At 37.3% G+C, this 20,684-nt stretch overlaps 1 protein-coding gene across 8 annotated transcripts in view; it reads left to right on the top strand.

The window, feature by feature from the left end:
- The window catches only part of ABLIM3 (actin binding LIM protein family member 3), a 3,936,655-nt gene that overhangs the window by 3,080,803 nt on the left and 835,168 nt on the right, over window positions 1-20,684 (top strand). For all 8 annotated transcript variants that reach the window (XM_044069211.1, XM_044069207.1, XM_044069212.1 and 5 more), the window contains exon 7: window positions 8,055-8,142. In XM_044069211.1, coding sequence (XP_043925146.1) covers window positions 8,055-8,142 — 88 coding nt within the window. The remainder of the gene's footprint in view (window positions 1-8,054; window positions 8,143-20,684) is intronic.

Raw genomic sequence — 20,684 nt, 5'->3', positions numbered from 1 at the left:
AAGAGGAAAGTATATTACTGAAGATGGCAGGGTTGAAGTTGGAGAGTTTGCAACAGTCTTTAAAATGGAGGATTCTATGAAGCTGGGGGGAGTGTCGGTGAACAAGGGTGGGGAGATGATCACTGAGAGAGTCAGGAAGAGTACATGGATTGTGACAGAGGTTAGGGTTAGAAGTTAGAACCCAATCAAGGATTGTACTATTGTTGGCTTGTTTGTTGTATCGTGTGGGAGTAGAGATAAGCTGAGAGAAACCATAGAGGTTACTAACAGGTATTGGGTGAGGCGGAGTTAATGGTGGACCAGTTGATGTTAATATCTCCCAGGATAATGGTCTATAATAATTATTTTAATAATTATAAATAATTATTTTTTTAAATAGAAGAGATCAAATTTCTAATGTGAGACAGGAGTGAATTATGTTGTGAAAGTATGACGACAGAAAACTCTTGTTCTGTAACTGCAGTTATGAATGGTGGTCATACAGATTTGAGTGGTCCCATACTAGAGAGTCTAAAAGAATAGTGGTAAGTGAAAATCTTCATTTTGTATTCTAAATGAGAGCAAAAGCTATATTGCAGGATTTTGTAAGAGACAAAAGTATCAACGTGGTTCTTTCTTTGATATTTAGGCAAACAATATTTTGAAGTGATGTACACTGTTGTTCCCTGTTATGCCCTAATATGATAAAGTAGGCTAGCCTACTTAAGACAGCCCACATTAGTTAGTTATTACACAATTTCATAAGAGCTTAAGTAGGCCATAATCTTGTTCTGGGATAGGTCCATTTTTAATGATGGCAGACTGGGAGTCTTGAGCTGTTGGTGATATTATAAGTGGATATGCGTTTGGCTAGTGTATCGTTAGTGTTGCATTCTTTTTCTGACATTTGAAGTTTACTATTGTACCTAGCCAAGCCTAAGTATTTATAATAGTATATTATGTGCATTTTATAATGATAAGTTTATATCTAGATATCTTTTGAATGGGTAGGTATCTCTGCATTCAATCAAGATAATATACTTTGAGTTACACTTTAATGAAAATCCAGTTCTAAAAAGCATAATGTATAAATCCTAAAAATATATATTTTTCTGCAGGAGGCAAGCCCCACCTGTAGCCCCCATATGGGGGGGGGGCTTTAGTCTACACCCTTCCTACATTTTATAGACCAACTCCACAGTTACAATAGTAGAGAAAAGATGGAAAAATATCCCAAATGTGCACTGCCATCAAGCACAATACAACACACTTTGGCTAACTAAACCTGAACATTTATCTTTTGGAAAAGATATTTCGGAGTGAATGAAATTAGTGAAGCGTGAGTAGGCCAATGGGTTCTGAAGGCCATATTTTTTCTTTTTTCCCCTAAGTTGATTCTAAGTTAGTTTACATTTAGTCAGTAACAATTTTGTTAAGCTCATCTAATAATTGTTTTTATATTGTAAAAGAATTATATATATTTTTTCTTTTTGCTTGATCTGAGCATAAACAGTCTTGTTTTGTGCATGCAAAGATAGTCAGTCCGGGTATATATCTCTGCGTTTTTTATCTGATGTTTAATAATTTATTATTTGCATGTCCGTGTGTCTACTGAAAAGACATTTTAAACCATGAATCCATCACCAATATATAGCTGGGAAATGTATCTAATTGAGTTATTTGCCATCTATAATGCTATATTTAGAATTAGTTGTGGCTAAAAGAGAGGTGAAAGTATTGTAATATTACCTCAAGCCTTATGTTTTATTGTTTTATTTATGTACATAAAATATTTTTATTTTTTTTAGATTAATCTTCGTGTTTTTGCTAGAAGTTTTTTTATTTACTAAAAATAAAAGTAGTTAGTAGGAAGGAAACATTTAGGAATGGGTGTTAAGAATATTTTCCAGTCATAAGAAACTGAGCTATGAGAACATCATAGGAGGCTTATGACTGGATGAATGGTAAATGGAGCAGTTTTCTGTTGAAAATACAACTGAAGTTCAGTTTCTTAACAAGGAAAAATATCTGGTAGTATATTTAGTAATACAGTATATATACTGAGAAAATGGTGACTTCTCAGAAATAAAATGCTAAGAAAACATTCTCAATGAATCTGGAATGGTAAAATTTGGATATGATCTGTCTTGGATGTAGGTATTTTTTGAGTGAAGTCCATGGTATATGGCAAGTAAGTGTGAGTTATGATACACAAGACTGAAAAGTTGAAGAAGTTCATAAGATAAGTTGAAGACAGTCTTACAGCAGGAAGTTTATTTATTTATTTTATTTTATTTCATTTGTTTACCATGGCAGTACACAGATCACAGTAAACCATTTGCAGGCATATCCTGGGTGAAGAAATTAAAAAAATAAATAATAACAGAACATTTTCAAAGTAATCACATACGGTACTTAATGCCATACACAGCTGACACACTATTAAAGTATTTATCAAAGCTTGTTGGTATCTGAGTGTAATGGATGCATTATGGTTTTCAGTATATAAGTATTGTGTATTTGTTTTGTTAATCAGAAAATGTTTGTCTTCATACAGTTTTAACATTTTTTATTACTGTAGTACTTAAAATCTATAAGTACTCTGCATGGCTTAAATGTTGTTTTGATTTTTAGCATGTTGGCAAGGCTTTGTGTCAGTTCTTCAGTAAAGATTTTCATATTAGTAGTATTTGTGTCCACTATATATTATTATTCAAATTAAATATAGATTTTTTTTTAGGGTTCAAGATGGTTATTGTTAGAGACAGAGTACGCTTGTTTTTTGCCTTGATAGTTATAAACAGTAACCAATATACACTATAAAGACTAAGTGAAATTCACTTTTTATTATGGCAAAAAAATGGAATTTTGTAAAAGTGGATATCATTTTTGTTTCCGAATGTCATAAGGAAGTGTCAGACCTTTTTTGTATGAATTATTCAAGATATTACTAATTTAGTCATCTAGGAATGAATACCAAACAGTGCTTAAACTGAGACTTGTGGGCTTTCCTGTTCATTGTGTAAGACTGCAAAAAGATAGATGGTTTATTTCTTTTTGATTTGTGTTGGCCCACGAAATTTAAGATTGGATGCCCTGAATAACTGGGTATATGAGTCAAGGGATTAGTTTCACTGCCTCATGGATTCTGCTGGAGGTATACACATGAATCCCAAGTAGACTGCAGTTTTAATGTTCAAGGAAACCTTTAGTACCATCCATCTGAGAGAGTCTTCATCAGTACTCTGTTTATTGTCATATTATACTATGACTTTCTGTAGGAGCATTACACCACTTCCACTCCAGTTTCTTGGCTAGTTACTGTTGAGTGAACTACTTGTATATCCCAGTTTAAGGCAGGTTTCAGATATAGCTAAGTAGTTTAGATTTTCAGAAACTAGCTATTCATCAAGAAATTCTAGTTTTACTTTTTCTAAAATGTAAACAACATATTTTGAGAGGCTTGATGGTATATGTGGAATCCTTATGTACATTTTCTGAGAGATGATAACAATGTTCATGTTTCTTGTTAGTAATGAGGGTTAATTAAGCCAGAGTTACTGTTAAGGGAGCCAGGGTTTGCTTCTGTGTCACTAGATCAAGCATGGGCTAGACATGAGAAAGATAATTTTATGAATGTTAGGCTTGAAATTACTGTATATGGTAACTATGTTGTTGAATAGTGTGAGTGATGTCTGAAATGGATGAAGGAGCAGGAAGGGAGATAATCTGGAATTGTTTTGTCTAATACTGAATATGTTTTGTATTTGGTGGCCATTACAGACTGTGAATTTTCTGAAGGGACAGCATCTTATTAGCCAAGGAAAACATTTATAGGAGGTACTATGTAAAGTAATATATATGGGTTAATTTTTTGAGAGCAATTGAGTCAGATAAGATTAGATTTGAAGGTTGTCTAGCAACATCGTGGACAATTTGGGTTTACATCGGTTACATTATTTCTATTGAGACACAAGCACACACACACACACACACACACACACACACACACACACACACACACACACTCACACACACACACACACACATATATATATATATATATATATATATATATATATGGGTTCTGTTCAGAAGCTCGAAATACTGAAATCTTGAATTTCAGTATTTAGAGCCCAAGAAGCCGAATCCACATAATAGCGAAAGTTTAGAAGCACAAAATTCAAAACCTTGAATACTGGAGATATTACCGGAGGTACTGTTCACCTTAGAGAAGTGATGAGCATTTATTGTGATGTATCAGGTAACATGCCCTGAGGTATGATCAGCTTCACCTGGGGTATTTTAATGGTTTAAGGGGATTAATATACTTTCTAAGCTAAGATGGACTAAGAAAAGTAAAGGGAGGTACCTCTTATACCACCTGTTTTTCCTGTTTGAAAACAACATAGATGTCTTATGTATGTCCAGTCTTCCTTGTAGATTTCAGATGTGTTGCAAAACCATCTAAGAACAAATGAAGGAGGCCAAAGTGACACACAGCTTTAATGCTTTTAAACACATTAAGTGCTTTTGTCCCGGTATAGTGGACTTCATCAGAATACATTTGCATGCAAACACACCTGTATATATACACTCATTAGTAATCACATGTCCAATTCAAACTTTCCAATTACACTGTGATTTTAACAATGCACCTTGATCACCTACCAAAGTACAAATTAACCCCTTCCTTCCTATAAATTGTTAAACTGCCCAGTTCAAGGCAACTAAAGTTAATTGTTAAAAACACTACCATAGTTACACTAAAAAACATCATGAAAAGTCTTGTAAGTATAAAACAGCATTAACAAATAATAAATATTATTATTTTTATTTTCACATAAAATTATAAAAATGGTCATAAATGTTCACACAAAGAAGCTAGCCTTCAATTTCAACATGCTACTCAGAGAGACATGCTCATTTAACCCAGGGGGTTCAGTAGCATTAGTATGCAAAATCCATTGCAAATCTAACACCACGATGTAATTGAAAAGTTTCAATTGGACATGTGATTACTGATGAATATATATACAGGTGTGTTTATAAAAGTATTCTAATGTTACGTTAAAGCTTGTAGTTTGCTGTGTGTCACTTTGGCCTCCTTCATTTGTTCTTAGTAGATTTCAGACATCGTATAACTAGATGATAAATTTCCCACAGTCTAGATAATATATTAACAATCTCCATAGTATCCCATAAGCTTATAAAGTAAAAGCCATGAAGTAATAAAGTGGATGGTAAAATTATGAAAATATATATGCATTCTACAAGATCCTTTAAATCTGCTATGTACAGTTTTTGAGGGGCCTAAGTATATATTTCACCAGTATTTTTGGGCTTATATGACTCAGGAGGAACTAGTACCTTTAGATGACTCCCACAATGAACCCGTTCGTAAACCCTGTTGTAGCTTTGTATTCTTGTGGATAGTCTTCTGTTTTTATTCTACAAGCAGGCTGCTGGTGAAATTGTATTGATTGTACAGCTAAAGTAGAACATTTTCTCCTGTTTTGAATTAACAGTATTCTTGGTGGAATAAGGAGTCTATTTAAATACTGTAACTTTGAAGTAATAATGCAAGTAGTTTTAGACACTTAAATATTATTTAGTACAACCGCTCCACCTATTTTTTTCCCTGAAACATAAAGACAATAATGTTGCATTTTTTCATGGCCGTTTCAACAAATCACTAACAACTATAAACACTCTCATCCTCTGTTGTAAGATCGATTACACTATATTATATACCACAGCTGTGATTAAAATGAAAATGTGTTTATTCTATCAGTGATACAATTGAAAATGGAAATATGATTTTATTCTAAATATTTGTGTTTCATCTTTCTGTGTCCTATCTTTTAACAGATTAGCCTACCCCATGCCTTCTTGAAAGACACTGTAGACTCACAGTCCACAACATGCTCAAGTATCTTGGTAGCTTTTTTTTCCATCCCCTAACACAGCAAGTACGTTGTAGTATCTTGGTTAAAAGTTATGATTGTAATCTGATAGCCCTACCCTGCTTCCTGTTCCATCTTTCTTCATGAGCCATACCCTTTTGCAATGTCTCCTAATTGTTTTGTGCGCCCATTTTACATATCCCCATTATCATCTCTCCTCAAGAGAGAATAGAAATAACTCTTGGAGCCTTTCCTCTTACCACATGCCCTCCCTTCTCTTTATTACCCTAACAGGCATTTTCTGTACCTCCTTGCCTATCCTTATTCTAGTATGGCAATAAGAACTGAACACAGAACTCTACCTGAGACCATACCAGAGATTAGAAGAGGGCTGATAAAATATGTTTGTTTATGGAGTACTGCCCTCTAAGGATATAGTCTTCTTACTGGCTTTCACTACAACTTTCTTAGTTTGCTCCTGGTAGGTAATTTCTACTGCCACTACCACACTAATGTCGTTTTTCTGATATCAGCATTTTATTGTTATTTCTGATACAAATTACTACACTTTAGTAATATTCAGGGAATCACTTATCTATATAAATTAGAGCATCTGACTCTGATAATTAACATGGCAAAAAGACAATGGTCACACAGTCAAGTCAATGTGAGTGACTGCATTGCAGGTAAGTTGAGTAAAGTTCAACAGGCATGTAGTACTGAGAGCAGTTTGTGGTTGTGTGTGTGTGTGTGTGTGTGTGTGTATGTGTGTGTGTGTGTGTGTGTGTGTGTGTGTGTGTGTGTGTGTGTGTGTGTGTGTGTGTGTGTGTGTGTGTGTTTGTGTCTATATGTGTCTGCCTAGGTGGTTGTTGTAGGGGGTTGGCAAGGTATTCAAAGTGTAGATATGTGTGTGCATGTGAAATGGTGAGTCTTTCTGTCTATGAGTTCATTCAAGTGTATGTTGGGGTGTGTGAGTTGTTGACTGATGGTGTGTGTGTGTGTGTGTGTGTGTGTGTGTGTGTGTGTGTGTGTGTGTGTGTGTGTGTGTGTGTGTGTGTGTGTGTGTGTATGTGTGTGTGTGTGTGTGTGTGTGTGTGTGTGTGTGTGTGTGTGTGTGTGTGTGTGTGTGTGTGTGTGTGAGAGCCCATGAATGTCTGCATATGTGTGTTAGGGTGAATGAGACCAATGTAATTTATGGGTCTCAAGTTATAACTTCTGCTACATTTTTTTTGCATTGACAGTACTTGTGGGTGATTCAAAGACATGTAAATTAGCTGATAATGAGGTCTTCCTCATTTCAGCTAAACATATCTCTGGGTCAATGCCCACCACTAAAATCAATGTTGCAAATAGGTGAACCACCATACTCATTGAGAGGAAGTCAGGATGATGCAATACCTTGATGATACCACAGTTTTGCACTACCTAAGGAAAAGCATCTTTTATAAATTTGAGCAATCAAGAATTAGTTAACAACCTGGAAAAATATGTTCTCAAATAACATTGGATGGCTTCAAAGCTAACCTGAAATAACATCTACAGAAACTGCATATACTTGCTTTATTGACACTGGATATGTTGCTCTAGGCTTATAAACTTACTATAATTGGAATATTTGCAAGAATTACGTATCGGTATTACTCGACTATGAGAACTCCACTCTGAAATGCTCTATATATTGTACATATTCCCACATTGCTTGAAATATTGTGAATATTGTCCTTTAGTGCTATATCTTTTCTGTATGTATTTACTTTTGAAATCCACATTTGTTATTATTTGATATATGATGCATTTTTCCTTTTGTCATTGACTTTTTCTTTTGTTATTGTATTATGCACTTTGCTTCTCTGGAGCCTAGATCATGGCAGAAAGGATCATTCCACTTACCTGGTTACTAATTTTTTACATAAATAATAAATAAAAATTGACATTTGTGTTTCAAAGTATATCAAAGTGTCCAGTTTTCACAAAATAATAAGCAATCAGTCATGCTTTATTACATCATTATACTGGCTTAGCTTAATTTGTTCCTTGATATAACTTTCAGTTTTTTTCTGTATTTTCTAAATAGAAGTGAACCTGTCTCATTCTTCTTCAGGTCTCTAGTTTTGAAATGAAATGTATAGCATACATTAAATGGAGCTGCTTTGTGTTTTTTATTTTCAGGCTGGAGGGAAGCATTACCACCCAACATGTGCCCGTTGTGTCCGCTGTCAGCAGATGTTCACAGAAGGTGAAGAAATGTACCTCACAGGTAGGAGTAATAATGTGCTCTTCAACAAAATGTACATTAAGTATGAATATTTATATTTACATCTAGTGAGCGACTCTGCATTTTAATGTACATCTAAAAAATAGGTTCTTTGCTAATTCATTTTATTTACAGCTGCGACATTCATTAATTCGTTCTTTGAGTGCCTGCTTAACCCAGTACAGGATTATGGGTGAACATGTGTCTATCCTGACACTCAGTGGCCACGAGGCATAGCACTTATCCTTAAAAGGACACTTAACTCATCACAAGAAAGGCAGACTTACACCTGGGTCACTCTGACTCACCCCTGTATACAGTTCAGAGGAGCATATGTTCACCCATGGTACATCTTTTAAATGCAGGAGGAAATGGTAGCATCCAGAAAAAAAAGCATGGACAAGGGGAGGGGAGTGTGCAGATTCTGTACAGAAGGCATCTCAATGGACAACCAAAGTGGAGAACCAATGCTGTGAGACCACAATGCAAACAGGAGTGCCACTCTGCAGCTGAAACCATTTAAGAATGTTGAGTGGATGTGGAGGAATAAGTTGGAATCATATATATGCACATAAATCATCAACTGGCTCATGTAAAATATCATTAAATTAGAAAAAAGGATATTGGAAATGCTAAAGATGAAAATTCTGTGTACAAGTCAGTTGTGACAGACATACACTATTGCATTAATTTGTGCTTGTAGATTATTAGTATGAATGCACTTAGATAAACTGAGAGCTGGAGCTAGGCCTGGTAATTTATAGGAGTCTTTTTGCTCAGTAGTGTACTTGTTATATCAAAAGGGAGCAGCAAGTGTACTCAGTGTTTTGGCTGAGTACCAGAGAATATTAACTTTAGTTTTCTCAGCATTTAGCATATTCAACTTGCCCTGTAGTCATACAGAGAGTTTATCAACTATTGTTTGAAGTTTGGTTTCAATAAAGTTGTCGAGGGGTAGATGCTAAAAATAGTAAGGCTGTTGGTATAGAGAATTATACTATCTAGCTTGAGATAAAGTGGAATGCTGTTCATGAAAAAGCACATGACCTAAAAAAGATCATTGAAGAGTTCATGCAAACATGTTAACATACCAAAAAAGAACCATTGAAAAATGTAACATGAAAAGTACTATATTACTGAGGAACCAAAACTAATTGGCAAGAAAGTTTAGTTTATTGTTTATAGTGTTAGAAGCTTTTGTAAACACAATGAATTGAGCCCCCATTAAGTTGTATTTATTGCTATTAGTTAAAATTGTATCATGAGATGTGAGTACAGCACTTTAATATGTCTTCTGTTTTCATGGTGACAGCAGTCTTAACTAGCTTGCAGTCTCAACTAGTCTGACTAGATGAGGTGGACAAGAAGTTATTCAGTATTCTGCTGGTTTGCTTCATTTGAGTAAAATTATTTCCTTTTTCTACTCTGAGAAAAGGACTGTTGAGTGACTGAGAGAGAGATTAAATGGATGGTGTATTAAGGAAATAATTGAATAATCATAGAGTGTGATAAATCATGTAAAAGTAGAGACCATCTGTATCAGGTGACCCATAGTTACTGAGTGATTTAACCAGCCTGCTAATCTATCAGTGAGGAAAAAATTTTGAAGTAGAATGGAGGAAGGTAAGTCTGTAAGAGAGGGAGAATTCAGAGTTTTTGGCTGGACAAGTTTGGGCACAGGTAGTAAACTGTTGAGCTCTTATGATCTTCCCCTGGTATTGTTGGCTGTTGGATATCTGGAGATAAGGAGCCTATCCCGGGACTAGTGGTCACCTGTGTAACTAAAGCACAACTTCCTTTCCTGCCTTCCATCCTTCTGGGAACAAACGAACCTCAAACCTGAGCCCATATCTTGTGCTATCAAGAGGCACCAACTCACTTTGAGAATTAAAAGTGGTCACCTGTGTAACTAAAGCACAACTTCCTTTCCTGCCTTCCATCCTTCTGGGAACAAAAGAACCTCAAACCTGAGCCCATATCTTGTACTATCAAGAGGCACCGACTCACTTTGAGAATTAAAAGTGGTCACCTGTGTAACTAAAGCACAACTTCCTTTCCTGCCTTCCATCCTTCTGGGAATAAAAGAACCTCAAACCTGAGCCCATATCTTGTGCTATCAAGAGGCACCGACTCACTTTGAGAATTAAAAGTGGTCACCTGTGTAACTAAAGCACAACTTCCTTTCCTGCCTTCCATCCTTCTGGGAACAAAAGAACCTCAAACCTGAGCCCATATCTTGTGCTATCAAGAGGCACCGACTCACTTTGAGAATTAAAGTATGCTACATTTTGTTGCTTGACCAGACTTACTGTTTGAGTGTATCTCGAATTAAGCACCCCTCCTGTACTTCCAGCAGCCTACAAATTCCCCTATCCACATTATATACCTCCACTTCATTTCTATCTCTATCTTCCTCAGCTATCCTTGAGTGTTAGCATACCACACTCCTTCCCCCCTCCCCTTCAGTACTTAGCCCTCTATCATACTGTCTGTCCCTGTAACCATACATCTTGCCACTAGGTAGCACCTCTACTACTGTGAATTCCCTTTCTCCCACCCTTATGCTTATCTTCTGCATTCACTAACCTTTCTTACCTGTCCTCTAACTGTAGTGTCTTCCTAAACTGCTTCTTAACCTAACCTCTCATACTCTACCTACAATCCTCCCATTCCAGCTCCTCTATATTTCTATCTCTATACATTAAATAACTCACTAGTTCATTTACTTACCTGTTTGTTTTTCCCTTTCTCTGATTGTTTCCTGCTGAACTCCTCTCTCTTGTGTCTCTCTTTTATAGCTTTGTTACCCTCTTATAGCCTACTTATACTTTCATCCTTTTACAGTGTTCTTACTACCTCCTCTAACTATTACTTTACTCTCTGACCTCTTTTGTGCTCCTCGGTTGTGTCCAACTCTGGACTTTCATTCCATTATCCCACACTACCTATTAGTCTTTCTTAAACCTATACCTCTACCTCCTTTCACCTCCCCTATCCCAAACGTAATCCCACTATCCTGTAATGGGATATTCTCTAGCTTGAAAACTCCTCCCTATGGCTTATTACTAGGGTCACTCCCCTATCTCCCTACCCCTCATCTACCTATAACTTGTAAATACAACCCCCTGCCCATTGACGCCATCTTTCTTCCCCTGGTATTGTTGGCTGTTGGATATCTGGAGATAAGGAGCCCATCCCGGGACTGTGAGTACTTGTATGCATATGCCTTTATTGTTAATTGCTTCATTTTGCGTCATTTTACAGTTGTACCTTACCTGACAGTCTTGTACGTCTTGTAGACTATCCACACTGAAAACATTTTGCATATGTTTAAACTTTGAATGTTTGTTTTTAAAAGCTCGTGTTAACGCTATTACCTATTTTCTATCACTATAACAGATTAATTTGATTTCTTTGTGTATGGGAGCGTGTTTGATTTGGATACCTCAAATTGTTAGCGTACACGGCCTGGCTTCAATGGATATATGCTACTGACTTTTCTCTTATGACATACTTTTAGTCTCGCCAAGGCCTCTGTTAATTGTTAAAGGGATATTTTCTACTGCTATTCGCAAATAATCTAGTTCCTATTGTTTCCATGTTTCCGGGATTACTTGCAATAGGGTTGGTTAACACTAACTGATTAGGGATGTAACCTGGGCGTTGATGTAATTACTTCACTACCAGTACTGATGCTACCTGAATGTTGTGTCTATAGGTTCTTCGTTAATTGTTGTATTTAGTTATACTTTGCTGCATCGCATACAACCAGTTCTTACTGGCTAAAGGTTCAGTTATACCTGAATGTGTTACATTGTTAATTGTGGAATTTAGTTATATTTTGCTGCATCGCATACAACTTGTTCCTACTGGCTAAAGGTTCTGTTATACCTGAATCTGTTACATTTGTTTTCTGTCCTTAACTCATCCTTTGCACTGTTGTAGCGGTGTGGCGTGCACATGGACGTTCCTACCCTTGGCGTCATTTACCAAGTGTGTAGCGCTACTCAAAGGCCCACACTAAACTGGAACACTAGTGCAGCTATACAGCGTCGCTGAAGGTTTAGTAGATTCTGGTCCGACTAGCGAGACCGCGAGGACCCACAATTTCTATAGCATCTCTGTAACAGCGCATTGACCTGCTCAATCGCTGAACCCCTATTGAAAATCCTGTTTTTTGTTACCAAACAGTAGCAATTCATTTACTGGGGACGCCAGATTGTAGGCATGTGTAAATTGAGCGTGGGGCAACTGGGGGCGCCATATTTTAGACCTGTGTAGAGTGAGCGTGGGGGCAAGGAATTCCTACCCCAACACTATTTAAGTGAGTTTAGCTCCTTAATCTCCTAGTCCCTGCTGATACTTAGTCTCTTTTCTCTGGAAAGTAACTTTTACTAATGGTTTACCATAGGATAGGGGATGCCAGATTCCACTAACGGCTAACAATTACAGTAGCTCACTATTACAACGAGCATTTGTCTTGAACCCTATACTTGAATGTTATCCTGTTGCAATTGTTTCTTCATGCAAAACGATATACCTGGTATTTCTCATTACTGTATGCTCTAAATCATCGTATTGTTTTCTTTATTCAATGTTTAATGTTTTGTACCCAGTATTACAGTGTTAATGTTGTTTTTACAGAAGCTTATCCACTGTTACTATTTTTTGCTGCCAGCTCATAAGCTCTATTCACTCACTATCTCTTTCCCTCATTACCTTTTAACAGAGTGGTCACCTGTGTAACTAAAGCACAACTTCCTTTCCTGCCTTCCATCCTTCTGGGAACAAAAGAACCTCAAACCTGAGCCCATATCTTGTGCTATCAAGAGGCACCGACTCACTTTGAGAATTAAAGTATGCTACATTTTGTTGCTTGACCAGACTTACTGTTTTAGTGTATCTCGAGTTAAGCACCCCTCCTGTACTTCCAGCAGCCTACAAATTCCCCTATCCACATTATATACCTCCACTTCATTTCTATCTCTATCTTCCTCAGCTATCCTTGAGTGTTAGCATACCACACTCCTTCCCCCCTCCCCTTCAGTACTTAGCCCTCTATCATACTGTCTGTCCCTGTAACCATACATCTTGCCACTAGGTGGCACCTCTACTACTGTTCTCCTGTGAATTCCTTTCTCCCACCCTTATGCTTATCTTCTGACTTCACTAACCTTTCTTACCTGTCCTCTAACTGTAGTGTCTTCCTAAACTGCTTCTTAGCCTAACCTCTCATACTCTACCTACAATCCTCCCATTCCAGCTCCTCTATATTTCTATCTCTATACATTAAATAACTCACTAGTTCATTTACTTACCTGTTTGTTTTTCCCTTTCTCTGATTGTTTCCTGCTGAACTCTTCTCTCTTGTGTCTACCGGCTCACACCGCTCCCCTCCCTGCCCCCAAATTCCACCCGCCCCTAGCACCTCTACATTTATCCCCACATAACCACACCCACCACATTCTGCAGCCAATCAGAACATACTCTTCTCCGCCTACTCCATAGTCATCCCCTCCCACTCACACCCTCTCTACTTCTAAACTCTCCCATTTTATACTGTCTTTTACTCTTCTCAACATGTACAACACTCACCCTCCTCTCCTACTACTAACTCTTCTAAATATTCTTTCCTCCACCTACCTAATAACCTACTATGAACAACCATTAAATCCTAATGTTAACATTCTACATAGACACACCCTAACTACCCCCCATCTACACTCACAACACATCTTAGTCTAACATATTGCAACACATATCTTGACTCTAAATATCATAGACTCTCACATATCAAATACCTTATTCTCAGACACACAAAATACTTGTACTTCTGTAAGCCTTCACAATTAAATCACCTTATTCATAGTCTGCAATTACTTAATGGGGACATCCACCCCAACCCAGGCCCAAACACTTCAACAACACCCCCTAACTCCCAACAAATCAAAACTACTCCTACACCAGATTCTAAACCTACTAAATCTCTCACAATAGCTCATCTTAACATCCGTGGCATTTGCAATAAACTTCCAGCTCTCCATGCCCTTCTAGAAGTCCAGCAATTTGACATTCTCTGTCTTACCGAAACCTGGCTCAAACCCCCTATAAAAGATAATGAAATCATCCCCTGGCTACAACATCCTAAGACAGGACCGTCTTAATAAAAAGGGTAGCCATTCTATTTAAATCTGGTCTGGATGTAAAGAAATCAGCCCAAACCCCTCCATATGACTCTAACGCTGAACTTATTATTTCGAAAATCTCCCTTAACCCACACAAAACTATTAATATTATCTGCACCTATCTTCCACCAGGCAACAACCCCCCCCCATATTAGAAAACCTACTTAACTGGTTTTCTACTAATCTTCTTCAAGAAACCATATTGCTAGGTGACTTCAATATTGATTGGAATGCTTGCAACCAAGCTAATCCATCCACCCTTATCAACCTGCACGGATTCCACCAAACCATCAACTCTACAACTAAAACAAATAAGAGCAATAATAAAGATACCATACTTGACTGGATCCTTACAAATAGTCCCCAACAAAAGTATTCAACAGGTACCCTCCCAGATGACCTTAGTGACCACTCTCTCACATACATCATTAGGCACAAAACTCAGCTAAAACAACCTCCCCTAATTCGTCTATCTCACAGCAAAAAACACTTTGACCCTCAACAGTTTCAAAATGACCTTAGCCTGGTTAACTGGTCTCCTCTCAAAACTCTCCCAATTGACGACGCTGTTAACCACTTTAATAAAACCTTTCTTACTATTTTAGACCAACATGCACCCATGCGATCTATCCGCATGAAATATAAACAGCCCAATGGCTTACAACCAACACAAAACAGCTTATCCTTAATAGAAATAAGGCCTGGTCTCAGTGGCGAACCTCCAAAGACCCCATTGACCACCTTAACTTCAAACAAAAAAGGAACATGACAAAGTTAGCTATCATTAAAGATAAAAAGAACTTTTACTTCCGCCTACAGCAATCATCCCACCATCATCCACACAAATTTTGGAGATCTATTAACACACTTCTGTCCCCCGGAAAAGTTGAAACTCCAAATCCACTTGGCTCCTGCCCTGACTCTCCCTTACAAACAGCTAATGCTTTTAATAACTTCTTTACGTCTACAATACTTAATCTGGCCAACCAACAAACCCCTGACCCCACTTTATTAGGTAGCCCAAGCTTCACCTCCACGTATGCAACTTAAACCCATACCTACCTCCTATATTCTAAATCTACTTCAAAAACTTAAAGCCTCTACCCCCTCAGCTGACAAACTCCCAGCTGAATATCTCCAGCTAGGTGCCAAAGCGGTTGCCTACCCAATCTCTATACTAATAAACAGAACCATAACTGAAAATACTATACCTTCCCTCTGGAAAATCTCACACATCATCCCCCTCTTCAAAGGAGGCGACTCATTTGAATACTCTAACTACCTATAGCACTGCTATCTCCTATTGCAAAATAATGGAGAAATGCATCCACAAACAGTTACTAAATCACCTCCTTTCTAACAATCTCCTCGCTAACTGCCAACATGGCTTCCCTTACCATAGCACCACCACAGCCTTATTATCCTTCACTGACTCCATTAATATTAACCGTAATAGCAATCTTCTCTCATCAGCATTCTTTGTAGACCTTTCTAAAGCCTTTGATATGGTGAATCACCAACTCCTGCTTCATCGCTTAAAATCACTCTCTTGACACCCCTGCCTTAACTTGGTTCACTTCCTACCTTCAAAACCGTAAACAGGCTGTTTTATGGAACAACAATCTCTCTGAACTTCTCCCCACCACCTTAGGGGTCCCTCAAGGCTCCATCTTAGGTCCTCTTTTATTTTCCATCTTCATTAATGACTTGCATCTTGCCACACCCCTAACTACTTGCATTCAGTATGCTGACGACACCACCATCATTTGCTCTGCCACAAACCAAGCTGACCTTCACTACCTTACCCAAAAGACATTCACTACTATTGAGCAATGGTTCTCTAACCACTGTCTCCTCTTAAACCCTAAAAAAACTAAACTTCTCATCTTCTCTCCTACACACCTATCTCCCCCTATTAATTTCACAATTACTTCTAACAATGGCACCCTTATCTCTCCTGACCAAACAACCAAACTATTGGGTATTACTATTGACAATCTACTAAAATTTGATTTTCACATTAACTCCAGCATAAAAGCAACTAATAGAAAACTAGGTTCTCTCTATAGAATCAGGACTTTCCTAACTCCTGAAGCAAGAACTACCATAGCAAGAACACATCTTATCTCCACTTTACTATATGCTTCCCCCATTTATTCTAACCTATCTAAGCATAACATTAATAAGCTCACAACAGCCTACAACAACATTGCAAGATTTGCCACTGCCTCTTCATATAAAACACTTCACTGTCAGAACCTCTCTAAACTAGGATGGCTGGAATTACCCCACCTAATTCAGTACTATCAGCTTACACTTGCCCACAAAGCCCTTTACCACCCTGAAAACATACCCATGCTCTCCACCCTTATAAAACCCTCCAACAACTTAAAAGCCCTACGCTCTTCTAATAAACTACTGATTCAAACTTCTCTTTCTAAGAATACAGCAGGTGATTCCATATTTTCCAACTCAGTTGGTAAGATCTGGAACCAACTTCCTCCAGACCTTGTAGCCCACACTTCCATTACACTATTTAAGACTAAATTGAAACTCTTTCTTACTAAACACTGGCTTTGTTCTTGCATCAATCCCAGTTGATCTAGCTCCTCTATGACCTTCTATTCTCCTCCTTCATTCCGCATAAATTCTCCCAAATATATTTCTTCAATTTATTTTCTTTTTCCTGTCGACTAAATAACTATACTTCTCTAATAACACTCATCTTAACTTTTTAAAAAACTTAATTCTTCTCTCCCTTCTCTTACCACATCTGTACTTAAATAATTTCCTTGTCTTTCTATCCCCCTTCTTTGTAAACTTCCTGAAATTGTTGCTACTGCCTTTCTTACTTGTGACTTATATCCATACTTGACTTATAACCATTGTGATATTTTTGTATGTTCTGTTTTTGTGACCATGTAGTAGATAGCGGAGCTTTTCTCCTCGGGCCTCCACTGAAAATGGACTTGTATCCAGTTGGACTAGCCCAGTTAACAAATGTAAAATAAATAAAACAAAAATAAAATTATGAGTCTTACTTATTATGATGGTATTAATCTTTTGTAAGAAGTATACCTGATAATCATTGCTTCACACATAAATCTTCTGCCACCCTGTCACCTCTTAATCCTTCAGATTTATAAGACATTTCCATTGTCACCCAGTTTTTGTAATAAATTACATATTACACACAGAGGCAGACAGAAAGGCATACATACATACATACACATACACCACACACCAATACTCTTAGTCACCAATAATGTGCTACAGAACCTTGTAATGACTTTAAAAAGTATGTCTACTTTAAATGTTGTGGTCCCTTTGTCATAATACAGTGACATGAACAATTTCTGCCATCCCACTCGTTAACAGCCATACCCCTTACATAAGATCTTATGTTTTCTATATTGTCCTAACAATCTCATTTCACTATTGTCCAGTCAATCATTTGTCTTTTCTACAAGTGAAAATGCAACTCATCATCAGGTATTCTTGCTCTTAACCATTTTGTTTCTGGCCTTTAATCTGGGCCATAGAGCAGGAATGCTAAAGGATCATTAAATCAGTAAGACTTCTTTGTTGGTACATCAGTACATAATTTAAGGTTTAAGTCTATCACAACTATTACACATCTCCAGTATATGCAGCTTATCAAATCATACACAGCTATCTATACTCCAAAATTCATTTCTTCCATCTAGGTTATATAATCATTCCTGGAATAGTTTTACTGTTTAGAAGAATCCATCTAAATAAAGGCCCTTGTCAAATTAGTGTACATTTAGACCTATGTCTTATTATCTGGGTTCATTAACATACAATGAAATTGACTCAAAACAATGTTATAAAAGAATCTGGAATAATATACCTTTGCTACACAGCTGAAGAGCTGGCACAGTAGTGTAGCGGTTAGCATTGTTACCTCACAGCAAGAGGTTCTCTGGTTCAGTTCTCCACTAGGGTGCTTTCTGTGTGGATTCTGCATGTCCTCCTTGCATTTGTATGAGATCCCTCTGGGTGCTACAGTTTCGCCCCACATTCCAAAGACATAGGTGAATTGCACACTCTAAATTGGCCATATGTGTGTGTGTGTGTTTGACATGCCCTCCGAGGAGGGTTGGGCCCTGGGCTAGCAACCTGAACCCGTAAAACCTGTAAATGCTACAGAAAGAATGCCCGCTAAAAGGTGCTCATTGCCCAGTGTATCACATGGTGCAGTAAAGAGAGATACAGCTGAATATGCTTAACATCCTCACACTGTGTAAAACTGGTTCTACATATGATACTAATAATTCTGAAATCACATTTCCAGACTACTCTGATCTTAGAGTACAGTGACTCCATAAATGTGCTGGCATACTCTCTGACCTTGCTTATATACTATTTGAAATAGAGATTTCCTGCAGTGTGCAAAGACAGTTCATTATTGTTTATTTTTAGTGGTAAGAGTATCTTGCCACTGCTTGTATATAATTTCTGTCTAATTCCCACATCACCTCCTTTGAGAAATATCCTCACAAGTTCATCTCTAAAATCAAGCAGAACTCACTCATATTTAACTATCTGAGTACTGATAGGAAACTAGCTTTAGATGTGCACAGTCAGCCATCTGTCCAGCTTTTCCACCCTGCCAAGTGAATTAGTCTAAATACTAGAATCAGGAAAATCTTTGGTCATGGAAGTCACCCCAGTTTGTTATTACCCTTGACACCAGAACACCTGTCATTGGCTGAAGTGATAACCTTTGTTATCCAACAAATATAGTAAGATGTGAGTCACATGCTTTTCTCATTATTCTCAGAGAAAGCTGCTGTTCTGCACTATATAAGTTAAATGTCGATGATGGTATGGATAATTTAAATTGCTCAGTTTAAGGCACATTAAACAGGATGGCACCTATTTGCAGATACTGTATACCTGATGTTAATCAACCCTTGATCTCTCCCATAAATCAAGGTCATGATGACATATATATGGATCACCTTTAGTTAGTATGTCAGCTAATCAATTCAGATAACATTATGATTTGCTTGTAGGAGCACAACTCTCAACTTTGCTCAAGAATTCTGGGCAAATCCAAAAGTAATGGGGGACAAACCATCAAAATCAGGACAAATTTTAAATAGTACTCTATTTTACTTAAAAAATTAATAGAACAACATGTTTTATAAAACATGCATTTTCTGATAAATAAAAAGTACGAAAACATATTCAGTATGACAGTGCAATACATAACTCAATTAAAATTACAGGATACAGTACCTAACTTTCATTGGTTCAACTTACTTTCAGCTAATCTGTTTCCTTAATTTTAGTGCTGGCTTAATGCTATTTAACCCATTCAAGCCTAGATATAAGTTTGCTTCTAGTCTACATATCTAAATGCATTCAGAATTTTCTGTATGTGTAAGTTGTCTCCACTCCGTTTTTCTAATAAATTTTACAACACTGCCAAGGTGAAATAATACATGTCATCCATTTAATTTATCCAAAAAGTGCATCAGTGTTTACTTTCCTTCAAATGGCTGCTTTATGATCACGTGTCCTTTCCGTTTGTCATTGGATTTACCCACATAATATGGAAGGCAAGCCATGCACATTGCAATATAAACTATATTTTATTTGCTGTCTGCATATTTATTGAGATAGTAGCTTTTCTGTGTAATAGGATGAATAAATATCTTTTTTTTAAATATTAATCTACAACCAGTATATTCAGAGTATGGAACACTCACGTTTCTCAACTATATCTACTTTTTACACTAGTTCTTTGTTTCTTGTAACATTATATCTGTTTTAAGTTACACGGATGTTAATATACAAATGTCAGGTGCTCTGTCACACATGCTTTAACTTACCACAATTATTTAATACAAATGATAAAAAAGCTATACCAGATGCCACAAACATGACCCAGCTCTGTTAGAAATGCTACATCTAAAGAAATCCCAATCCCTCTGCACCAAACGCTCCAGAGACCTCAACCTCATTACCACAATCAAAAGAATGTGCTGGACGGACAGGTTCATAACCCAGACACTGCCCAATGCTATGGAATAGACTTCCCATACATGTCAAACAGAGCACCTCACTGGCCCTCTTCAAGAGAAATCTTGATGAGTGGATGGAAAATAGAAAATTCACCCCAGGGATCACTCCAGTGGCTCTACTTGACAGAGGCACTGGGAACTAAGGTCAGGTGGCACAATGCCAGGGTAATCCTTGGGCTCCAGAGCCATTAGCTTAGTACACACCTATGAACCTATGAACAAAACTTTATTAAAAGTGCAAGCGCTTTTGTTCCATTTGTCTGGAACTTCATCAGAAACATTGAGATACACATATGAATTCCAA

The sequence above is a fragment of the Protopterus annectens genome, chromosome 4.part0 (assembly GCF_019279795.1).
Source record: "Protopterus annectens isolate FY-2018-M chromosome 4.part0, PAN1.0, whole genome shotgun sequence".
Taxonomy (NCBI): domain Eukaryota; kingdom Metazoa; phylum Chordata; order Ceratodontiformes; family Protopteridae; genus Protopterus; species Protopterus annectens.
Note: the sequence above shows the minus strand (reverse complement) of the source record. Positions and strands in the feature narration are given on the sequence as shown.